This window comes from Neomonachus schauinslandi, chromosome 1 (assembly GCF_002201575.2).
Source record: "Neomonachus schauinslandi chromosome 1, ASM220157v2, whole genome shotgun sequence".
NCBI lineage: Eukaryota > Metazoa > Chordata > Mammalia > Carnivora > Phocidae > Neomonachus > Neomonachus schauinslandi.
Window position 1 is genome coordinate 213,550,899 of NC_058403.1, and position 19,573 is coordinate 213,570,471.

General features: G+C 59.2%; 1 protein-coding gene across 1 annotated transcript in view; it reads right to left on the reverse strand.

The window, feature by feature from the left end:
- Nucleotides 1-18,967, reverse strand: part of ONECUT3 (one cut homeobox 3) — a 41,576-nt gene extending 22,609 nt beyond the window's left edge. Inside the window, exon 1 of the mRNA XM_044913168.1 lies at nt 18,824-18,967. Coding sequence (XP_044769103.1) covers nt 18,824-18,967 — 144 coding nt within the window. The remainder of the gene's footprint in view (nt 1-18,823) is intronic.
- Between the last annotated feature and the right edge of the window lie 606 nt (nt 18,968-19,573).

Sequence of the window (19,573 nt, forward strand, 5' to 3'; positions counted from 1 at the left end):
CTTCTGGGGTCCCCTGCCTCGGCGCCCGCCCGCCCGCGCCCCGCCCCCCTCCCCGGGGGCCCAGCCGTGAGCGCGCTCAACGGGCGGGGTTCCGAGGGTATACTCCGCCGCCGAGGTGGGGCTGGGGCCCTCATCTCTGCCTCTCTCTTTCTGGGTCTCTCCCCAGAGGGTCACGAAGCTTCCTTTCCCGCCTGACGCCCCCCAGCGCATCTCCAGGGAATGCGGAGGAATGTGGCTGGGTGGGAGCCTGCCATCTACCTGTTCCCCCCCTCCACTGGCGCGCACCTGGACCCCAGGAGGCAGGTCCCTCTGCAAGCTCAGCTTCCCCTATCTGAGCACTCCACACGGAGTCACAGCCCCCTTCCCATCTCTCTGGGGGGTGTGGTGCTGAAAGCCAGGTCCTCCTCGGGCTGGGTCATGGCCTGTTTGCCCCAAATGTCTGGATCTGCTTCCAGGGGTGGGCTCCTGGGCCTCAGTTTCCCTAGCTGTACAGTGGAGCACCTGTCCTCAGGGGTGCCAAAGGTACCTCCCACTTCCACCTTCTTCTAGTTTCCTCTATCCCCAGCGTGGGAGCAGCTTCGCGGTGACCCTTAAAGAACCCCCATCCTCTTCCAGAGATGGCGGGCAGAGGACATGTGCTCTCTGCTCCCTAAGAAACCCCTGCCTCAAACGCCAGGGTTTCTCTTTTGGGTGGGGAAGTGAAGGTGCTCCTTTTCCTCACCACTTGGAGACGGTTGAGGCCCAGGGACCCCTGGGAACTGGGGGAAACAGGGAGCCTCCCACACTCAGAGAGACATCCCCTTCTGTGATCCCTCCAGTGGGGTAAGATGCACCCCTGTGACCAGGCCAGACCCCAATGGTGCCCCTGTCTCGAGGCCAGAGTGGGGGAGGGAATCCCCAAATCAACCCCACCCCTTCCTCCTTCCCCAGATCATCGGCCTCACAGGGTAACCTTTGGGGGGAAAACTAGCGAGGCCTCTGCCTAAGCGCCCCCCCAGTCACCCCCATCTCAGCAGGAGGACCTGGGGTGTAAGCTGCCAGGGGAGAGAAGACCCTAGCAGGGAGCCATCCCTCCTGCTCCAGGCAAACTGCTGGCCACCCCTCCCCCCACCTTCAACACCACCCTCCTCCCCTGTGGATGTGGACCTGCTACTGAGCTTGGCCCCTGCGCAGAGCCCTTTCTGTGTCTGTTTTCCCTTCCACGATGCGGAGGACAGTGCTTTCCTGCCTGCCCTAGCTTTGAGCCAGACACACAACTGTGCTGACCACCATAGTGGGAGAAGGAGAGGTGCTGTCTTTAAGCACAAGGGAGCTGGGATGACCAGGAACCCCAGCTTGGAGGGATCAGACAGTGGAACGGCCTGATCCAAGTCCTGGGGCCGGATGGGGTTAAAGGGGACCCCGGTCAGTGTTTTGTGCTTAGGACTCAGCATTTAGTAGCCACCTACTGTTTACCAGGCACACACTCTCTCCTCACCCAGCCCTGAGGGGGAGTCAAGCCACCATTTTCCAAGTGCCTTGGGCCCAAGGTGGAGAGTGCCATGGCTTGTTGCCCTTGGTTCCGAGGAGCTGTGTGAGTGCTAACACTCCCCCAGGTCCAGGTCCATGGGCTTTTCCATTCCAGGGTTTCTATGTAATTCCAGGTTATATATTATCACACCCATCTTCCAGGTGGGAAGACAGAGAGGGGAGAGGGGCAGGTCCAGACAACTGAATATCCCCCTCTCCCATGCAGATGGAGCCTAGGAGGTGGGTTTGACAGTGCTGAGCCCCAGCCGGAGCCCCCCAGTCCTACCCTCCAACAATCACAGGTAATTAAAAATAATCGTGGGATCTAAAAATCAATCAGCCTCCATAAAATGATCACATCCCAGGCCCAAGAAGTGCAGATCAGGCAGGCGGAGGACTCAGGGTGGGAAAACAAAGGTGGAAGGAAGTACCCCCAAATGTCCACCCAGGAGTATGCCATGGGGTTCCCGATCATGCAGCCTTTTGCTTCCTTCTTTATATATTTTCTCTGGCTCGATTATCACTTCATTTTTATAACAAGCATGTGTGGCTTTTCTAACGAAGAAAGCGTCCATTTTGAAAGAAAAGACTCCAGCTAGTGGCTTGGAGACTGAGGCCCCTCCGCTCTGCGGCCTCCGGACACCCCGAGCGCCTGGACTCGGCAGGGGCAGGGCCGTCGGCCCAGGCAAGCAGCCCCCGCCTCCTTCACGCTGGCCTGGACTTGGACTCCCTCGGGGAACAGGGATCTCGCTCCCCACAGAATCTGCGCTCCTACGGGGAGATTGAACAAAAATTTGCGGGCATCCGGGGAGGAGTCCCCCTGGATGGAGGGAGGGAGGCCCCCTGGAACCCCTGAACCGGCTTCCCCCACCAGCGGCCTTTTAGTAATTAGTAAAATAGAATTGAGCCGGCTACGGGGCAGGCGGGTGGCTCAGGCCCTGATCGATCTTGGGTCATTAGGCAAATTGCGGGCGGGGGAGGGGTGGGCTGGATGGGGGCAGCGAGACCCCCATCCTCGCTCCACCGGGACCTTGGCCACGTCGCGGAAGCTCTCCGGCTTCAGTATCCCCCCGCAGAAAAATTGGAGATCCACCCTGAGACCCCGCGTCTGCGCGTGCTGGGCTGCCCCCGACCGATGCCCACCCTCTCTGTGCTCAGCTCGGACCTCTTCCCCACTCGGGGAGCCCAGCAGCCCCTGCGGCTTCAACTACACCACCCTCCCAAGCTGGAAACTCTCCTGTAATCAAGTGTCGTCCATCTCCTCTCCCCTGGTTCTGGCTCCGCATGGCAGCTAAAAATAGGAGGGGAATATACCCAAGGTTGTCCCTTTCCGGGCCTCCCCGAGGTCCCTCCACGGTCCGAGGCTGCTTTTGTGATGCCGTGTGTCCCCACAGAAATGGAAGTCGCCGGCCGCTGCGCACCCCTGTGTTTATTAGAGCAAGGTTTTAATAAATAGTGGCGATGAATAACCCCCCTCCAGCCCCGCCCGAGCCTGACATCCGCTCCGGCCCCCAGTTCCAGTCCCCCAACCTGCGGACGCCCCCGAATCCTGGCCGGCGCGCGCCTGGCAGGCCGTATCCTCCCGCCAGACTTGGGCCCCTTCGTTCAGGCGGGGTCAGAGGACTTTATTTAGATTTTGGGGGGAGGGTGACAGGCTTTTCAGGCCTGCCGGGGATCCTGGCGGGGCTGCGCGCGCGGCGCGCGGAGGTTCCACTTTCGGACACTGGGCGCGGGGACATTCCGAGGGCCGGACCTGGGGCGCCACGACGTTGGGGCTTCGCCCCTGGCGGGCTGGACGTCCCGAGCTTCTCGCTCGCGGTCGGCGGCGCCCGGGGGCGCTGGCCCGCGGGGTGGATGCTCCCGCGGGCGTGTCGGCGACAGCTGCGCTCGATCGATCCCCGCGCCCGCCCGGGCTCCGTTGCCCCCGCCGCAGCGCGCGGCTCCATCGAAGCCTCATCGCTCCCGGGCCGCGCCGCCCGCCGCGCTCTCGGCAAACACGACTCTTATTTGCGCGGGGGCACCGGGGCTGGGCATTCGCGGGGCGCGGGTGTGTGTGTGTGTCCCTGGGGCCCGGGGTCCTCGTCCCCTCCCCTGGCAGCCCGGCCTCCGGCGGCCGGGAGTTACAAAGACACAGAGGAGAGAATTTCCCCCACCCCACCACCACCACTATACTCTGGGGTGGGCGGTCGAGGCCGGGCCGGGGAGGAGCCGCCGGGCTCCCGGACCGCCGTCTCCGCCTCAGTTTCCCCATCTGGAGAGTGACCCGCAGGGGCTGAGGGATCCCAGGGCGCCCAAGGTCTGCTCGCTCCTCTCCCTCCTCCTCCACCTGCTTTCGCTTCCTCTGCGCGCCGCCAGCGGGGCGCAGGTCCGGAGCCGGGCCGGGGGCCGAGCCTGGGACTACCCGGTTGTAAAAAGGGTGAGGGCCAGTTGGAGGCTTAGCCAGAGGGGGCCGGGGACACGAATGCGCCCCCCTACGTCAGGCCCCGACCCCTCTTCTCTCGGCTTTGTCGAGATCACCCCTCCTCCTTCATGAGCTAGTGAGGAGACTACGAGTCTGCCCAGCAGTGAGCAGTCGGGGAAACTGAGGCCAGGCCCGCAGGACGCGGGTTGCGGTCTTCTGGAGGATGGGTCGGGGGCGAGGCGGGCTGGGGAGCTGGAGGACGCCCCACCGCCAGGCTCCGCTGACCGCTTGGGGCCCGGGCGCTGCCGGCGGAGGACTTCCCCCGGCACAACGAAACCCGCGTCAGGCGGCGGCTCCAGAGCGGCCCAAGAGCCACCCCCGCCGCCAAGCTCCGGCCTTCGGCGGCTGAGCGAGACCCCCGCCCCATCGCAGCCCCGAGCGCCCTCTGGTCCTTCCCGGAAGGGAGGTTCCTTCAACAATTAAAAATGTAAATATATATCTTTAATCCACAATGCTCTCTGCCTTGCAGAAAGGGGCATGCGGATCCCGGAGCCGGGTTCGCGCGGGGCCTGGCGGGTGGGTTTGCGGAGGCTCTGGGCTGGGGGCCCCGGGCCGGGCTGCATCCGGACGGCCCTCGGGGCGCTTTCAGGAGCCGCCTTGGCCCAGAGCCGCAGCATGCTGGCTTCGACACCCGGAGCATGTGGCCACAGACACCCACCCTCCGTACGGGTCGCCACACGGAGGCTGGGAGGACAGGCCTGGGAGAGCGCCCACCTTCCAGACGCGGAGACGGAGGACCCAGTCGGGAGTGAGGACGATGCCCCTCCTGCTCGGGGAGGATCCGGGGGGGCCTCCGCCCCAGGTAACCCGGGTCGGCATCCGGCTGCAGAGCCTCGCCCTGACCTGGCGCCCCATTAACTTGCCATTTATCTGAACACATGGCACGCTTTCCCCTTGGCCAGGAAGTAGGGGGAGGCAGAGACTCAGCACCACCAGCCCCAAGGGCTGGCGGCCCCCCACCCCCTTGCTGCCTCCCTGGGTGTGGGGCGGGGCCCTCTCGGAGGGACACTGGGAAGTTGAGACTGGGGCCCCGGGTGCTCGCCCACCAGGCAGAACCTACAAGTCCAAGCTGGAGGCAGGGAGCTGGGCCAGTCACTGGATTTGAACAAATCTCTCAGTTGAGCCCCCACCCCAGAGCTGAGGTCTCTCCCCACCCTCCCGGTGTAGCTTCTGGGCTTGGGGAGGGGGACAGACTACAGAGTCGTCCTTCCTTCTGAGTAAGGACTGGGGCGAGGGCAACAGCCTTCCCAGCAGAGGACCTTGATGCTGAGTTTTGTGGGATGTGTAGGAGTTCCATCAGGTAGGTGAGTCAAGGTCTGAAAGACCCCTTAGGATCTGGGGCAGAAGGGGCTGGGGCTGGGGCTGGGAGGTTGGCCTTACCAGTCCCCAGGTTCCTCACAGGCCTTCATTAAGGAAATATTTGTTGAATGAGTCAATGAGATAAAGCGGGGAGCAGAGGGGGGATGGTGTCAGAGCCAAGCCTTAAATGTCAGCTGGGGAGGCCAGGCAGGAGGGGGGCCAGGCAGCCTTGAGAACAACTCCTTCCAGACTCAGTCTGCACAAATGGAGCTCACGATAGATGCGGGCGGGGAGAGAATGAACCCGACCCCATATCAGTGGGTGTGGGGGAGGCAGAGCTATTTACTCCTGAGCCTGGTAGGTTCCTCCTGCTGAGGGGAGGAGACTGTTCTCCCTTCAACCCAGAGCTACCTCACTCCTTCCTGCCCAGGAGGTGAGGGGGGCGGTCCCAGATTTCCCCAGGGGGGTAATGCACCCAGCAGAGCCCCAGGTCAGCTGCCTGCCCCCTCCCCATTGTGCCTTCTGCAAGCTGGGGGAGGTGGGACTCTGAGGCAGCCACTCTAATTATACCCATTTTCCAGAGGAGGAAACAGGTGCAGGGAGTTTCTAGGATCTGGCCGAGGCCCCCAGCCAGGAACCAGTCCCAGGTCTGCAGGACTGGCTGGCCTGGCTCTGAGCCCTAACGGGCTGTCCCAGCTGACCTTGTGCATTGCAGCATGGGTTTCAGCTACACAGAACATTCCTCTGACGGGGTCCTTTGGACAATCCCAGGGAACCCATGCCCCCCCACATTTGTGGGAAGCAATGGGAAGAGACCAGAAGAGAGAGCCCGCCCACACTTGCAGGGGTCCCCTCCTCCAGTGCTGGGCTGCTCACAGCCTGGATGAAGGTGGCGGGGGGGGGGGGGGGGGGTCCTGCGGCGCTCCTGGAGCCTCCCATGCCACCCACCAGCCAGTGAAACAGGAAAGGGACCCAGGGAGGGAGGGGTCAACCGGGCTCCTCCTGGAAAAGTCATGGCCACCCCCACCACGAACGCTGGGGCCTGACACTTGGGGGAGCCCCAGGCGGCAGAGAAGCAGAGCCGTGAGGTCTGGAGGGGCCGAGGGCGGCCTCAGTTTCTCCCGCTGGTAAGGAAGAGGAGTCTTGATGCTCCTCTTGTCCACCTCCCTGGCTCCTCCCCTCCCCCACTCTCTCTTCCTCTCTGGCCTCCTCCCTCCTTCTCCCTCCCCCTCCCTTCCTCCCCTCCGCTGCTAACAGCTGTAACTGTGGGTTAGCCCACCTCCCTAACGAGCACCCAGGCCCCTCGGAGCAGTCCCCACGGCTTCCATCTGTAATCGCCTCCATAATAAATCCTGCACTTTGGCTGGTAGGAACTGGGGGCTTCCCTCTCTCTCTCCCCCTCACTTTTAAAAAACACAAACACAACACTACATTTCTCTTATTATTGAACTCCCTGTGCATCAGAGGCAAGAAGACAGGCCCCTCTCAGAAGCCTCTCCTGGGACTTGGCAGAGAGCAGAACTTCCTCCAGCCCCTACCTCCCCTCACCCCTGCCTGGAGGGGAGAGACGGTGGGGGGGAGTAAGGCACCAGAGTGAGAAATTGGGGACATCCTTCTGGCATAGGTCCATCAGAAGGGCCCCCTGATCGGAGGGGTCACAGCACCTGCAGGGACAGGAGGGGTTGGGAAGGGCTGAGGGTCATCTGGTTGACCCCTTGCTTGTTTTCCAGGTGAGAAAACCTCCCAGAGCAGGTGCCTCTCAGCTGCCTGGGAAAATCAAAGACCTTCAGATCCCAGATGCAGAAAGAAAGGTGGGGTGCAGGCGGATGTGCGTTGGCAGAGCCCCCCCGCTAAGTGGTGCTGTAGGTGTTTCAACCCCCGAAGGGTGGCTTCCTCCACTCGCCCATTTCCTGCGTGGGGAGACTGAGTCCCACCTTGGCTGTTTTGTAGGGCACCTGACCCCTAACCTCTGGGGTGCCATCCTCCTGTGGGTGCCTTGTTGCCCAGGGATGAAGGGGAACATCGCCGAGGGCCTTTTTGCTGCCACAGGCTTCGCCCCTGCATGATCAAGGGCAAGTTGTGGGTTCCCAGTGCAGCGCCCCCTTGCACACATCATGTGTGCCCCTTCCAGGGGCTCAGTTTGCTTAGCTGTGAAATGGACATAAACCACACACACGGGGTGCCTGGGTGGCTCAGTTGGGTAAGCGACTGCCTTCAGCTCAGGTCATGATCCTGGAGTCCCAGGATCGAGTCCCACATTGGGCTCCCTGCTCAGCGGGGGGTCTGCTTCTCCCTCTGACCCTCATTCCTCTCGTGCTCCCTGTCTCTCATTCTCTCTCTCAAATAAATAAATAAAATATTAAAAAAAAAAAAAACCACACACACGGTGCAAACTTGAGTGCAAGTGGGAGAGACTCAGAAAATGCTTGTGACTGGTGCAGCCACCGAGCTGTGTCCTTGCCCCAGACGGAGTGAGCGAAACCAGGTGGGCAGTGAGGGCAGGGGACCCAAAGGACCAGGGCCAGAGCCTGGGATTTCAGCGGGGCCTGGGAGGGGGGAGGGGAAGAGGGTATGGTGGGGGGGCAGGTGGGGGGGCTCCTCCCTGTCCCTCCAGGCTGTGCAGCTTCAAGCCACTGCCCGTGGGGACCCTCGGAGCGGGTCAGTACGTGCCCCCACCGCATGGGAGGTTCCGGCAGGCAGCACGAGGGCCCACAGCGGCCTTGGGTTAAGCAGCCTGGGCTTCATGGGTTTGCTCTGGGGTCCCTGGTTTGCTTCTGTGCAACCCCCCCATCTTCTGACTCCTCTCAGTGGGGTGGAAGTGAGGGGGCTGTGAGGGAGAGTGAATGGGGAAAAGCCAGGCAGAGACAAGCATCCCGGGCGTTGCTGCATCCCTGGGCATCATCAGAGAATCTGTCCACCTCAGTCTAGCACCCCCCTCACCAGCCTGTCCAGTGGGCAAAGCCAGGGCGATCATTCGCATTTTACGCGTTAGCTCTCTGGCTTCCTTGACAATTACAGAAGTGGGGTGTGGACTCGGGCCCCGCTGACGGACGCTGAGTGACGCACCCGCTGTGTTGTGCCTCAGTTTCTCCATCCAGAAATGGGGATTTCACGTTGAACTCTTGTGAACTGACACAAGTTAGGGGCATGGACAAGGCCCTGGTGTGTGGTATGTGCTCACCCACATTAACCATCCTTCTAATGCAAACTCGGGGCTGGGTTTGGAAGGGTGGGCTTGGCCAGAAAGAGGCAGCTCAGGAAAGAGGATGGCTCAGATGGGGGGGTTGGGGAGTCTGAGGACAGCACCTCAAGAGGGCCCTGCGCTGATCCCACCCTGTCCTGTAAGATCTCCTCTGCTCCCAGCACCGCGGGCTCCCCTCCCGGGGGCCTGTTGTTTCTCTCTCCAGCCTGGGAGTCCCTGGAGAAGGCACAAAGAGGGTTCGCGGTGCCCTGGTGTCCGGCAGGGGCCTGTGCCCGGGAAGTCCGCTCTATTGTACCTGGAGGGTTGGGTCAGGGCCTGTCCAGTTCAGGATGACAGCTAAACATGCAGCATAAGAAAGCACACGCCATGGCCCCCACCTTCCCCCGGGGGGCTCAGGAGGGCTGCTGGGCCAAGCTGGGCCCTGGTTCAATGGCTGGAGGGGTCCCGGGCCAGCCTGGGGTGTGGATTTCACGCAGCTCGGGCGACTGAGTTTCCCTGAAGCAGCATTACTGTCCTGGCCGCAGATCGATGTGTGGGTGGACGCACATTTGTGGATGATTATTTATGCCGAGGGCAGCCCACATCCCAGCTCTGGGTTCAGGATCGGGGGAGGAGGAGGTCGCTGCCGTGTGGTCTTCTGCTGGTTGATGCAACCTGCTCAGAGGTCGCTTTGTCTCCGTGTGTGTTTTAATTGAAGGTGTGCGATGCCCTTAGCCCAAGCTCTCAAAAGCTGATCGTCTGAAACTGAGCCCAGCTTCTGTCCTGATTCTCTAATCTTTTTCTTTGCTGGGTTCTTGGGCCAGTTCTCACAACTGCTCTGGGCAGTGTCGCCCTGTCCGCACCAGGGAGGTACAGTGTTCAAATGCTGTCCTTCTCGGTCTGCTTGGGGTCCAGAAGGTTGAGGCAGAGGGGTTGCAGAGAGGCAGGGCAGCCCGAGAAACAAATGAGAAGTGAAGTGGAGAGAAGCTGTAGCTGGAAGGCAAGTTAGTCCACTAAACCTGCATCAGGTGGTGCTGAACCCTTGCCACAGCTGGGCCACAGTGTTGGCTCTGAGCTCCCCCGCAGGGAATGCAAAAAGAGAAACACTTGCAAGTATGTACATATCTATGGCCATTCATACTTTTGTAGCCATCAGAAGGCATGGCCATGGCCCTGGGTGGTGAGTAGGATGCAAGCTGCCATGTTATCAGGGGTCTGGAGGAAACCACATGTTGGGAGTCGGCTGACGTGTTCCCGTGACTGCGAGCACCCTGCTCCCAGACAACAGCCGGAAAGAGAACGGGGGACGTCAATCCTACAACCACAGGACTTGAATTCTGCCAATGACGATGTGAGCTTGGAAAAGGACCTGGAAATCTAGGAAGGATTTCAGCTGGGCTGGCACCTCGACTGTTGCCTGTGGACAGAGCAGGGGACCCAGTTAAGCCACGCCCAGACCACCGACGCCCAGAAACTGAAACGTAATAGAAGTGTGTCGCTTGAAGCTGGGAGACTTGCGTGTTTATTACTCAGCAGTAACTAATGAATACATGGGGACATGCTCTTGCTTGCATTTTGATCTGCCACCGGCTCAGTGAAGGTCTCCTGCTCCTTAATCGATCACACAGATATTCATTGGCACTTACATTTACCGAGCACCTACTGTGTGCCAGGCTCTGCACCAAGCTTTTGACCTGGGTCTTCTTGGCTCATCCTTTCTCCAGTTGCAGGAAGCTGGGATGCTTATCATGCTCATTTTCCAGATGGACAGACTGAGGTCTGGAGGTTTGAGTGAGCCCTCCCAGAGCACACAGAGAGTAAGTGGGGGCTGGGGGTCTTCTGGCCCCAGTGCCCCCGCTGCCCACCCCTGGAGGTTTGGCTCATGTCTGCATCTCAGCAAGCTATTTGCTGGCTTCCCCTGGTGCAGTAGCTCTCAGACTGAGAGCCCCACCTCCTGAATTAGTGCCCCTACATGTGGGGTATCTCCAGACATGGGGGACTGGCTGTCTGGCCTTTAGTGAGCCTTCCAGGGGATCCTGCTGCGTACTTACATTTGAGAACCACTGAGAGAGCAGATTCTACTATTTCATGCCTCAGGACATTTGCACAGGCTGCTCCCTCCAGAGGAATGCTGAGCTCCTCACTGTCCCTCTTTGCAGAGACCACTCTTTCTGGTCCTCCAGGTCCCATTTGCTGTCACCACCTCAGGGAAGCCCTCTGGCTCCCATACTCAGTCAGCCCCTCACTGTTTTATGATCTCACACTTCTGTGTCTCTCCTACAAGGGTCTTGTTACGATTTGTGGTGATATATATTTTTTTTTTCCTGGAGTGTTTTGCTTAGCACCCTTCTCTCACACCAGACTGAACTCCAAGGGGGCAGGGGTTCAGGTCTGCCCAAGCGGTGGTTGCAGCCCCAACACCCAGCACCCGACCTGGTATGAAGTAGGTGCATAGTCACTGGGTGATGTACAATGAGTGGATGGATGGATGGAGGGATGGATGGATGGGTGGGTGGGTTGATGGATGGACCTCCCTACCTTCCTGCTTCTCAAGTGCCATGAGAGAAAGGAAGGCAAATTTCAAACAACTTGAAATGTATCTCAGCCTGCAGCCGCCAGAAACACCAGCTCCCCTGGCAGGGCGCATCGACCCACCGTGGGGCGGCGAGTGTCTGGCTTTGTGGAGGCGGAGGTGGGGGGCTCGAGGAGGGAGGGGGCTGCGCCAACCCGCTCAGCAGCCATCCACCCCCCCACTCTCTGCAGACACTGGGGCAGCCAAGTGAGGGTCTGCCGATGGGGGCTGAGGCGGGGGTGGGGTGTGCGGCTTCTGCAGCAACCAGGATGGAAAAGCCCTCTCAACACACAAAAGCAGGAAAGGCACATTAAGCCCATTATCAATATTTTGCCTGGAAAAAATACAAAAAGCATTTTCTTCTCTGAAAAATTAATATCCTGGAAGGGGGAGAGGCTGGGTTTGATGTCTGGTGAATGGCGGGAGGGTGAGGCTTTGGTCTTCCCCCATTGAGTGCCTGGGTCCGTCTGTGCAGCCCTCCCCCCAGCCTACTCCCACCCGCTCCTCGTCCTCGTCCTCGTGGCTGAGCCCCCAGCAGGCCTCCAGCTGCAAGCCTGACCCTCCATCCACCCCCATCCTCCCCTGGAGTGGGGAGCCCTCCCAGCTCTTCCCAAGTGGGCCATGTTCTTCCATCTCCCTGCCCGTGCTTCTGCTGTTCCCTTGTCCCTCTGCTTGCCCCAGGAATCTCTTACTCAACCTGCAGAGCCCAGCTCCAATGCCCTCTGCTCTGTACACCTTCCCCTCCCCTCCCAGATAGAGCCCTTGCTGCCCTTCCCCACCCCCAGCCCCAGCACCTTCATTCCCCTCCAGGGACCCCCTAGCCTGGGGGCTTCCTGAGAGTCTGGCCAGAGTTGGGCCTCTGGGACCGTGGCATCGCCCCACATAGTGGATCAGTATTTGTACAATTGTGGGTGACAGTGCTCCCACCCCCCACCACCAGAGGCCTTCTCCCCTCCCCGCCTCCCCCTGCCCAAGAGGCCCTCAGGCCTGGAGAGAAGATGCTGGAATCTGGCCACATTCTTCTCCAGTCTCAGTTTCCCCTTGTACAACAAGGGGTTGGGATCTAATTTGAAATTTTAGAAATATTCATGTACTCATTCATTCAGCCAACACTCACCCCGAGCCCCTTCTGTGTGCAGACTTTGCAGAGCTCTAGATGCTGAGGAAAATCGTGGCCCGTGGCAGGAACTCAGTTTACAAACAGAGTTGACCTCTGCCGTCCCCATCCTCCCCACCTCCTGAGGACAAGGCATCGTTTTGACTTTAGTGAGAACACTGAGGCCCAAGGAGGTCCCAGGAGGCCCCTACGGACCCTCCAGGAAGCAGTGGGGTCTATCTAGGGGACATCTAGTGGAGGGTCCTGTTGTGGATGCCCTGACTAATGGGGACCCCTCCAGAGCTCCGGAGATGGGCAGGGAGCTGTTCTTGGTGCTGAAGCCAGAATTGGAGGCTTTGGGCCTGGGGAGGGGCTTCCCTCTCAGCCTGGCCATTGGGGATCCCCCTCTTGCCATGGGGCTCAGACCCCATGGCCACCATCCTTGGGCAGGCTGGACGGCCCGGTCCAGTCATTGGGCCTGTCTGCTGTCCAGGTCATCACCACTGCCTCCCGAGGGGCTCACTCCAGCCCTGCATGCAGTCTCGTCCCTCCCCAGCCCTACGGCTTCTGTGCCCTTGCTCGATCCTGCCCGGCCCCTCGCATGGGCTCAGCCCTGGCCCCACAAGGCTGGGAGTCCCCGAGCCTATCTCTGCCCCACCCTCTGCTGGGTGAACGGACAGAGGAGGATCTCGGCATCTGGACACTACCGTGTGACCCCCTATGGACCCCAGTCCCTCTGTGTACCCCAGCCCCCCACCTCAAAGCATGAGATGATCAGGGCTGTAGGAGTTGGAGCCTGGGCTCGAGTGATCTGGGAGGACTTCCTGGGGGAAATGGTCCCACCAGAACCTGGACAGGTAGCAAGGGATCCTCCTTCCACCTCCCCACCTCCCCCCACCCTTGAGCTGAGCTCGGAAGGCTGAGGAGGGGGCAGCGTCTCATCCGACTGGGGAGGAGAGAACAGAGCTCATTAGAGCAGGGGATCAGGCACGCAGCTTCAGCGGGGGTAGGGGAGGCACTGACAAGAGAGAATATTTTATCGAGGCGGCTGCGATCTCTCTTCCAAGGCCAGCGGCCCCTCAGATATTGAGTATCCCTGTCGATGCCGGTAGCTGTAAGTGGAGGAAAAAAATCGCTTAATGGGCTGCTTGAGCCTTGCTCAGGTGGGTGGGTGCCGGGTGGCTGAGAAAAGAGGGTGGCGCTGGACCCTTAAAGGGGCCTCTTCTCCCCCTCCCCCAGGCTTGGGGGGCTTGGGGAGGGGGCTCCAGACGGCTGCTCCCAGGGCCTGCGTTCCTGCTGCCCACCGTGGTGGAGTCTCTGCTTAGTTTCGTCCTTACTGCTCCTACTGTGCGCACAGGGAGCAGGGCAGCTCACAGTCCAGGGGTAGCAGATCTTACAGCACCACCCAGAATCACAGGGCTGGGGGCGGGCTGGGGGCTGGACAGGTGGCCCGGGGGCTCCCCTCAGAAGGCAACCTTTGCCCTGAAAGCCACAGGTGGAGCAGGCGTCTGTGAAGACAAGTGGGAACAACATTCAGGCAGTAGGAACAGCATCTGCAAAGGTCCTGCGATTGGAGGAGCTTGGGGTTATGGGGCGCTGCATCACTGAGAAGGAGGGGCTGCCAGGACAGGGGTTGAATTACTATTATTTTCTTAGTGAAAATAAACACTGTTTTTGGATAAGCTGATGGTAATATCTAATATCATAGACGGGGAACTGAGTTGTAGATATGAGCTGCCCCCACCTCCTTCCCGCTCAAAGCTGTTGAGCTAGGAGGACAGAAGACAGGGGTCTCAGGGAATGAGAGAGTCTCCGATGAGATCATTTGAAGCGGAGACGGGGCAGGAGGACCCGGGTTCCCCTGTTACTGCCAATGTCAGGAAAGCCCAGTCACAAAATAGGATCTTCACAGTTTTGTTACATCTTGTTTTTGAGCAAGTGATAGGCGCGCGGGGGACAAAATGTAAACCACCACAACAGTTATACAGGGAAAAATAAGCCTCCCCCTGGGCCTCACCCTCCCGGGCCACCCTGTTCCCGGCTGCATGGCGACCTCTGCCCTGAGGTCCCCTCACACCCGGGAGAAGTGGGGGAGCACGGACCACTGTACCCATTCTCGGATGTCAGCATTCTCCACATACTTTTTGGCACTTGTTTCTCTTCTTTTTCTTTTTTTTTTTAATAGACTCTCCCTTTGAGAATAGCTTTAGGGGAGCAGCATGGGGGATTCTCTCATACACCCCTCCCCACTTTCTTCCATCGCTAACCGTGTGGTGCACTTGTTATAATTAATGAACCAATATTAATACATCATTATTAATGGTTATGGTGTGAATTGTGTCCCCCGCAGAACCTGCCAATGTGGCCTTATTTAGAAATAGGGGCTAGGGCGCCTGGGTGGCTCAGTTGGTTAAGCGACTGCCTTCGGCTCGGGTCATGATCCTGGAGTCCCGGGATCGAGTCCTGCATCGGGCTCCCTGCTCAGCGGGGAGTCTGCTTCTCCCTCTGACCCTCCCTCCTCTCATGCTCTCTCTCTATCTCATTCTCTCTCTCAGATAAATAAATAAAATATTTAAAAAAAAAGAAATAGGGGCTTTGTATCTGAACAGGTTAAGATGAGGCCATTTGGGTGGGTCTTAATGTGACAGGACTGGTGTCCTTATAAGAAGGGGACGTTTGGACACAGACACACACCTGGGTAGAAGCCACGTGACCATACGGGCAGAGATGGGGTGACGCATCCACAGACCGAGGAACACCAAAGGTGGCCAGCAAACCCCAGAAGCTGGGAGAGCCTGGGAGAGATTCTCCCCCACGGCCTCCAAAGAACCTGAGCCCTGACTTGGACTTCCGGCTCCAGAGCTGGGAGAGAATAGTTTTCTCTTGCTTAAGCCACTCCTTTGTTTCGGCAGCCACAGGATGCTCGCACATTAACTAGAGTCCAAACATTAAAGTTCTTGCTCTGCCATGTACTTTCTATGGGTCTTCATTGCATAAGATTGTGCGCCCACCATTAAAGTGTAACAGGGAGGGTTTTCCTGCCCTCAAAACCCTCTGTGCTCCACCCATTCCTCTCCTCACCAAACCCCCGGCCACCGCAGATCCTTCTGCCGTTTCCAGGACGTCCTAGACCCAGAACCACACGGTGTGCGGCCTTCTCAGCCCGGCTGCTCTCACCCAGGGATGTGCGCTGAGGTTCCTCTGTGTCTCTGCCTGGCTCGATGGCTCATTTCTTTTCAGGGCTGGATAATATTCCCTTGTCCGGGTGGAGCCTGGTCTATGTGTCCATCTGTGTCCCGAAGGGACCTTGGTTGTCCGGGTTTGCGCAATTATGAAGCTGCTCTAAACATCCGTGTGCAGGTTTTTGTGTGGACACGAGTTGCCAACTCCTTTGGGGCAGGTAGGCTTGTCACCAAGTAGACCTTAGGAATATTTAATGCTTTGCCTCTGTGCCGCGCCCCGCCTGCGACTTACCTACCCGGCATCCTGTTGTTGGCTCTTTAGGTTGTTTCCAGATTGTTGCTGGACCAGGGGATGCTGCAGAGAACAGACTCTTCTGTAAATCCTAGCACCCTTCTGTGCGTGTACCTGTGGGGTAAATTTCTAGTGGAACACATGGGCCAGGGGAAGTCAGTTACCTTTTATTGAGCACCTACTGTGTGCTGGGCATAGTTATAAGGGGCTCGGGACCCAGCAGGGAAGGCGGTAGATAAAAAGTTCTTGTCCTCATCAAACTTGCATCTTGAATCTGCCCTTTTAATTTTGTTAGATGTTGGCACATTTGCCTCCCAGAAAGATCCACTTATATTGACCTAGTGACCAAAAGCGTATCATTGTAATTGTGAGTGTGCGTGTGTGTGAGAGAGAGAGAGAGAGACATGGGGCTGTGAGGGGGTCCCAGTGTCTCCTCTCCTCCTGGACTCATGGAGATGGAGGTAGGGGGGCACCTGGCCCAGGTCCCTGGAGGGGCAGGAGAAGCCAATCAGCAAACATGTCAATCACTTGATCAGTCGAATTGGGTTAATAAAGCAGCCAGATGGGGAGATGACTTTGGAAATCCATGCGCCCAGCCGGGTCCAACGGGGACAGTGTTCCAGGGCAGCTGACCCCTGTCAGGGCGGGCGTGGGGATGGGCTAGGAGGCACACCCTGGGGTGGGGTGGCCTGCTGTCCAGGCCTCAGCTTCTCCATCTATCAAGGGGGCCTCCACACTGGTAATGGTGCCAGGGTGCTGGGCGCGTGCGGCCTGGGCCAGTAGCCTCACAGCACAGGGACGCCTGTCCGGTTGTCCTGCCCTGGGCCCTGACGCAGCCCCCTGCCCTCAGAGAGTGCCAACGTTTACCGCACGAATGCGTAAGTAGAACCGTGGAGTGTTCTCCCAGGCGAGGCACCTGGGGACCCGCGAAGGTGGCGCCCGAGGGAAGGTGAGCAGGTAGGCAGAGGGCAGGGACAGACCAGAGTCCCTGAGGTGGGGACAGCAGGAGAGCAGACAGACCCAGGCAGGGACAGAGCCACTGCAGGAAGTGGGGAGCCGAGGCGCACTCACACACACACCTGCACACTCGCACAAACACGCACAACACCTGTGTTCCCACACACGCCCTCACACACATGTTCTCACATATCTGCACACGCATGCACGCAAATATCTACACAGGCATGTGCGTACGCACACTCACATGTAACCCATCACCACCCCCATACACCTCACATGCACACACACTCATACAAATACACACCGGCATGCACCCCGTGTAGGCACCCACACACTCTCACACACTCATGCACACACCCTCATGTGTTCGTGCACACACACACACAAAATAAGTATGGATGCACCCACACCACACACATGCACCCACTCACACCTAACATGCACACACACTCAAAATACACACATTTGCATACAGCTTCTGCTTCCCTCCCCCCTCACTCCCTCGCACAATGCACACACACCCACTCGTGCCCATTTACACACTCACACAAGGCCCCTGCTCACACTCATGCACGCACATGTACACAACCCCACACTCGTAATCTGCTCGCACAATCCTACACTAAAATGCACACGGAGTCACACCCCCACTCGGACACACTCACACACATTCGTTTAGAGCTGCCGTTGAGCCATTCACACGTTCCAGACCCAAGCAGCCATTTTCAAAATAGCTCATCCTTTGATAAAATCCAGCTTTTTCATCTTGCACACGCATCGGCTAACCTCCGCCTCCCTCCTCCTCCCCACTCAATAACCAGGTTAAAATAAAAATTGAATTCCTGCATCTGCTTTCAAAAATAACCCCCACACAGCCCATCGGTCAATGCAGCCTTCCTCAGCTGTTAAGAATTAGAAATGCAAAGGCCTCGGAAGGGGGCTGGACACTCCTCAGGTGCAACATTATGTGAAAAATAAAATGGCATAAATGCAAAATGTTGGTGGAGGCGACATGAAGACTGCAGCTCTGTACAGTGTGTCTGCGGGTGGCACCAAGGCCAGGGACCCCCCCCCCCCGGAGCAAAATGACCACAGCTGATTTTAGGTGGGCAAGGCTGTGGCCAACGGATTTGTCCTCTTCCAAAGTGGTAATAGCAATGCATTCAGAGTTTCCTCCTCTGTAAAACCACGCTGACATGAGTGGTGTGTGGGGGGGTTAATTGAGATCATTTAAACAAATCCCTCAACACTGAACTTGGCACAGCATGCATACCAAAACTGTTGTGCACACTAAATTATAAAAAAAACCAAAAACACAACCCCACAACAACCTACCTATTCACAGCAAGTAATTCAGTCTTGTTTTCCACCCCTGAAGAAAGAAGAAATGTTTTTTTGCCCCCACACAGGAAACCCTAGCATTTTATAAACAGCATCTTTATCTTTACAATAAACTTTCCTTTGACCAAATTCACGTGTTCATTTCAATAAACCCAGCTACTTGCTGGGGGCTTTGGGATTTTGTTTCTTGACTAAGCTGGAAGGTTGAGGGCACCCCGCCCCCCAATAACCAGTGTCTTTCTGAAGTCTGCTGCCTCGAGCCAGGGCCTCGGCCTCCCCGGACTTCTCTGACAGGAGCTGTTGCTCAGGCGCCAGGATCACACAGCATCCTGGCACTTCGATTGCAACATCACATTTTACTTTAAACCGCTGTCCCTCCTTACAGCGCTGCGGGCGGTGAGTGTGGGGGACCTGAGCAACTGGATCAATGGACACACGTTCTGGCTTTCCTGGGGGGTGGGGGCGGGCCGCGGGGGGGCGGAATCCGAAGCCCCCGGGCCTCACTTCTCGGGTACAGGTCCACCTCCAGCCCTTGGGTCCCGGTGACTCGGGGCGAGCCCCTGGGCCAGTCTGGCTTTTCCCAGCTCGGGCAGGGGGCCAGGCGGCCCGGGGAGATGGCGGGGCAGCGCGGAAGCCACGGCCCCGGGCGGGCTGGGGGGCGCGGGGAGAGCCGGGCAGGGGTCCTCGCCGCCGCCTCGCCCCCCGCCCCGGCCACGCCGCCGCCCCCACCGCGGGAAGCCGTGCGGCCCCGAGATAAGAAACGGGTCAATAAACTTTTTTTCCGAGGCGGCCCGGGCTGCTCCATCCTCCCCGTCCCCCTTCCCGCCCGCAACCCCCTCCGCGCGCCGGGAAAGGTCAGACGGGAGGCGGCATCGACCCGCGCCCGCAGCCAGGCCCCCGGCCACGCCGCGGCCGCGCTGACCAACTGACCACGCGCCGCCCGGGAGCCCGGCGCGCCGCCGGCCAATGGGAGCGCGCCGAGCCGCGGTTGCCGGGCAACGCGGCGGGGGAGGGGCGGGGCCGGCGCGGCGAGGGCGCCCAGGCGGCCGCGATCAATCGGGCGCCCGCGCGCATGCGCGGCCCGCGGCCGGGAGGGATGCTGCAGCCGGCGCCCAGTGGCCATCGATCGCCGCGGCCCGAGGCGCTTAATAAGCTCGGAGAAGGGCTTAAGGGAGGGGACCGAGTGCCCCCGCCACCCGCCACCTCCTCCCCTCCCGCTCCCGTCAGTAATAATAACAACAACAGCAAGGGCAGCTCACACTCACCCGGCGCCTCCTTCTGCTGGACCACAGCATGGAGCATCTCCCAACATCCCATCCAAGGGGTCACTTGGCGCCCGGCTTCATCCCGGAGGTGTACGCTGGGGCACTGAGCTGGTCACGGCATTCCCCCCCTCCCCCCGTCCACCAGCTGAGCGGCCTCGCTGTTCACACCTGTAAGTGGGGTCAAGATAGTACCTGCTCTGGGGGGATCCGTGGGAACTCAGTGGGCATCAGGTGCGGAGGCCGAGGCCCGGAGAGGGGAAGTCACTGGCTCAGAGACAGCAGCTGCCCCAGAACAGGTCTGTCCCCACTCCTCCTCCTGCTTGCTTTTCTCTGCCTCAGATTCGTTTTCTGCATAGTTTCACTGAGCTGGGCACGGGGCTAAGTGCTTTGCATGTGTTGAACGCATTGGTCCTTG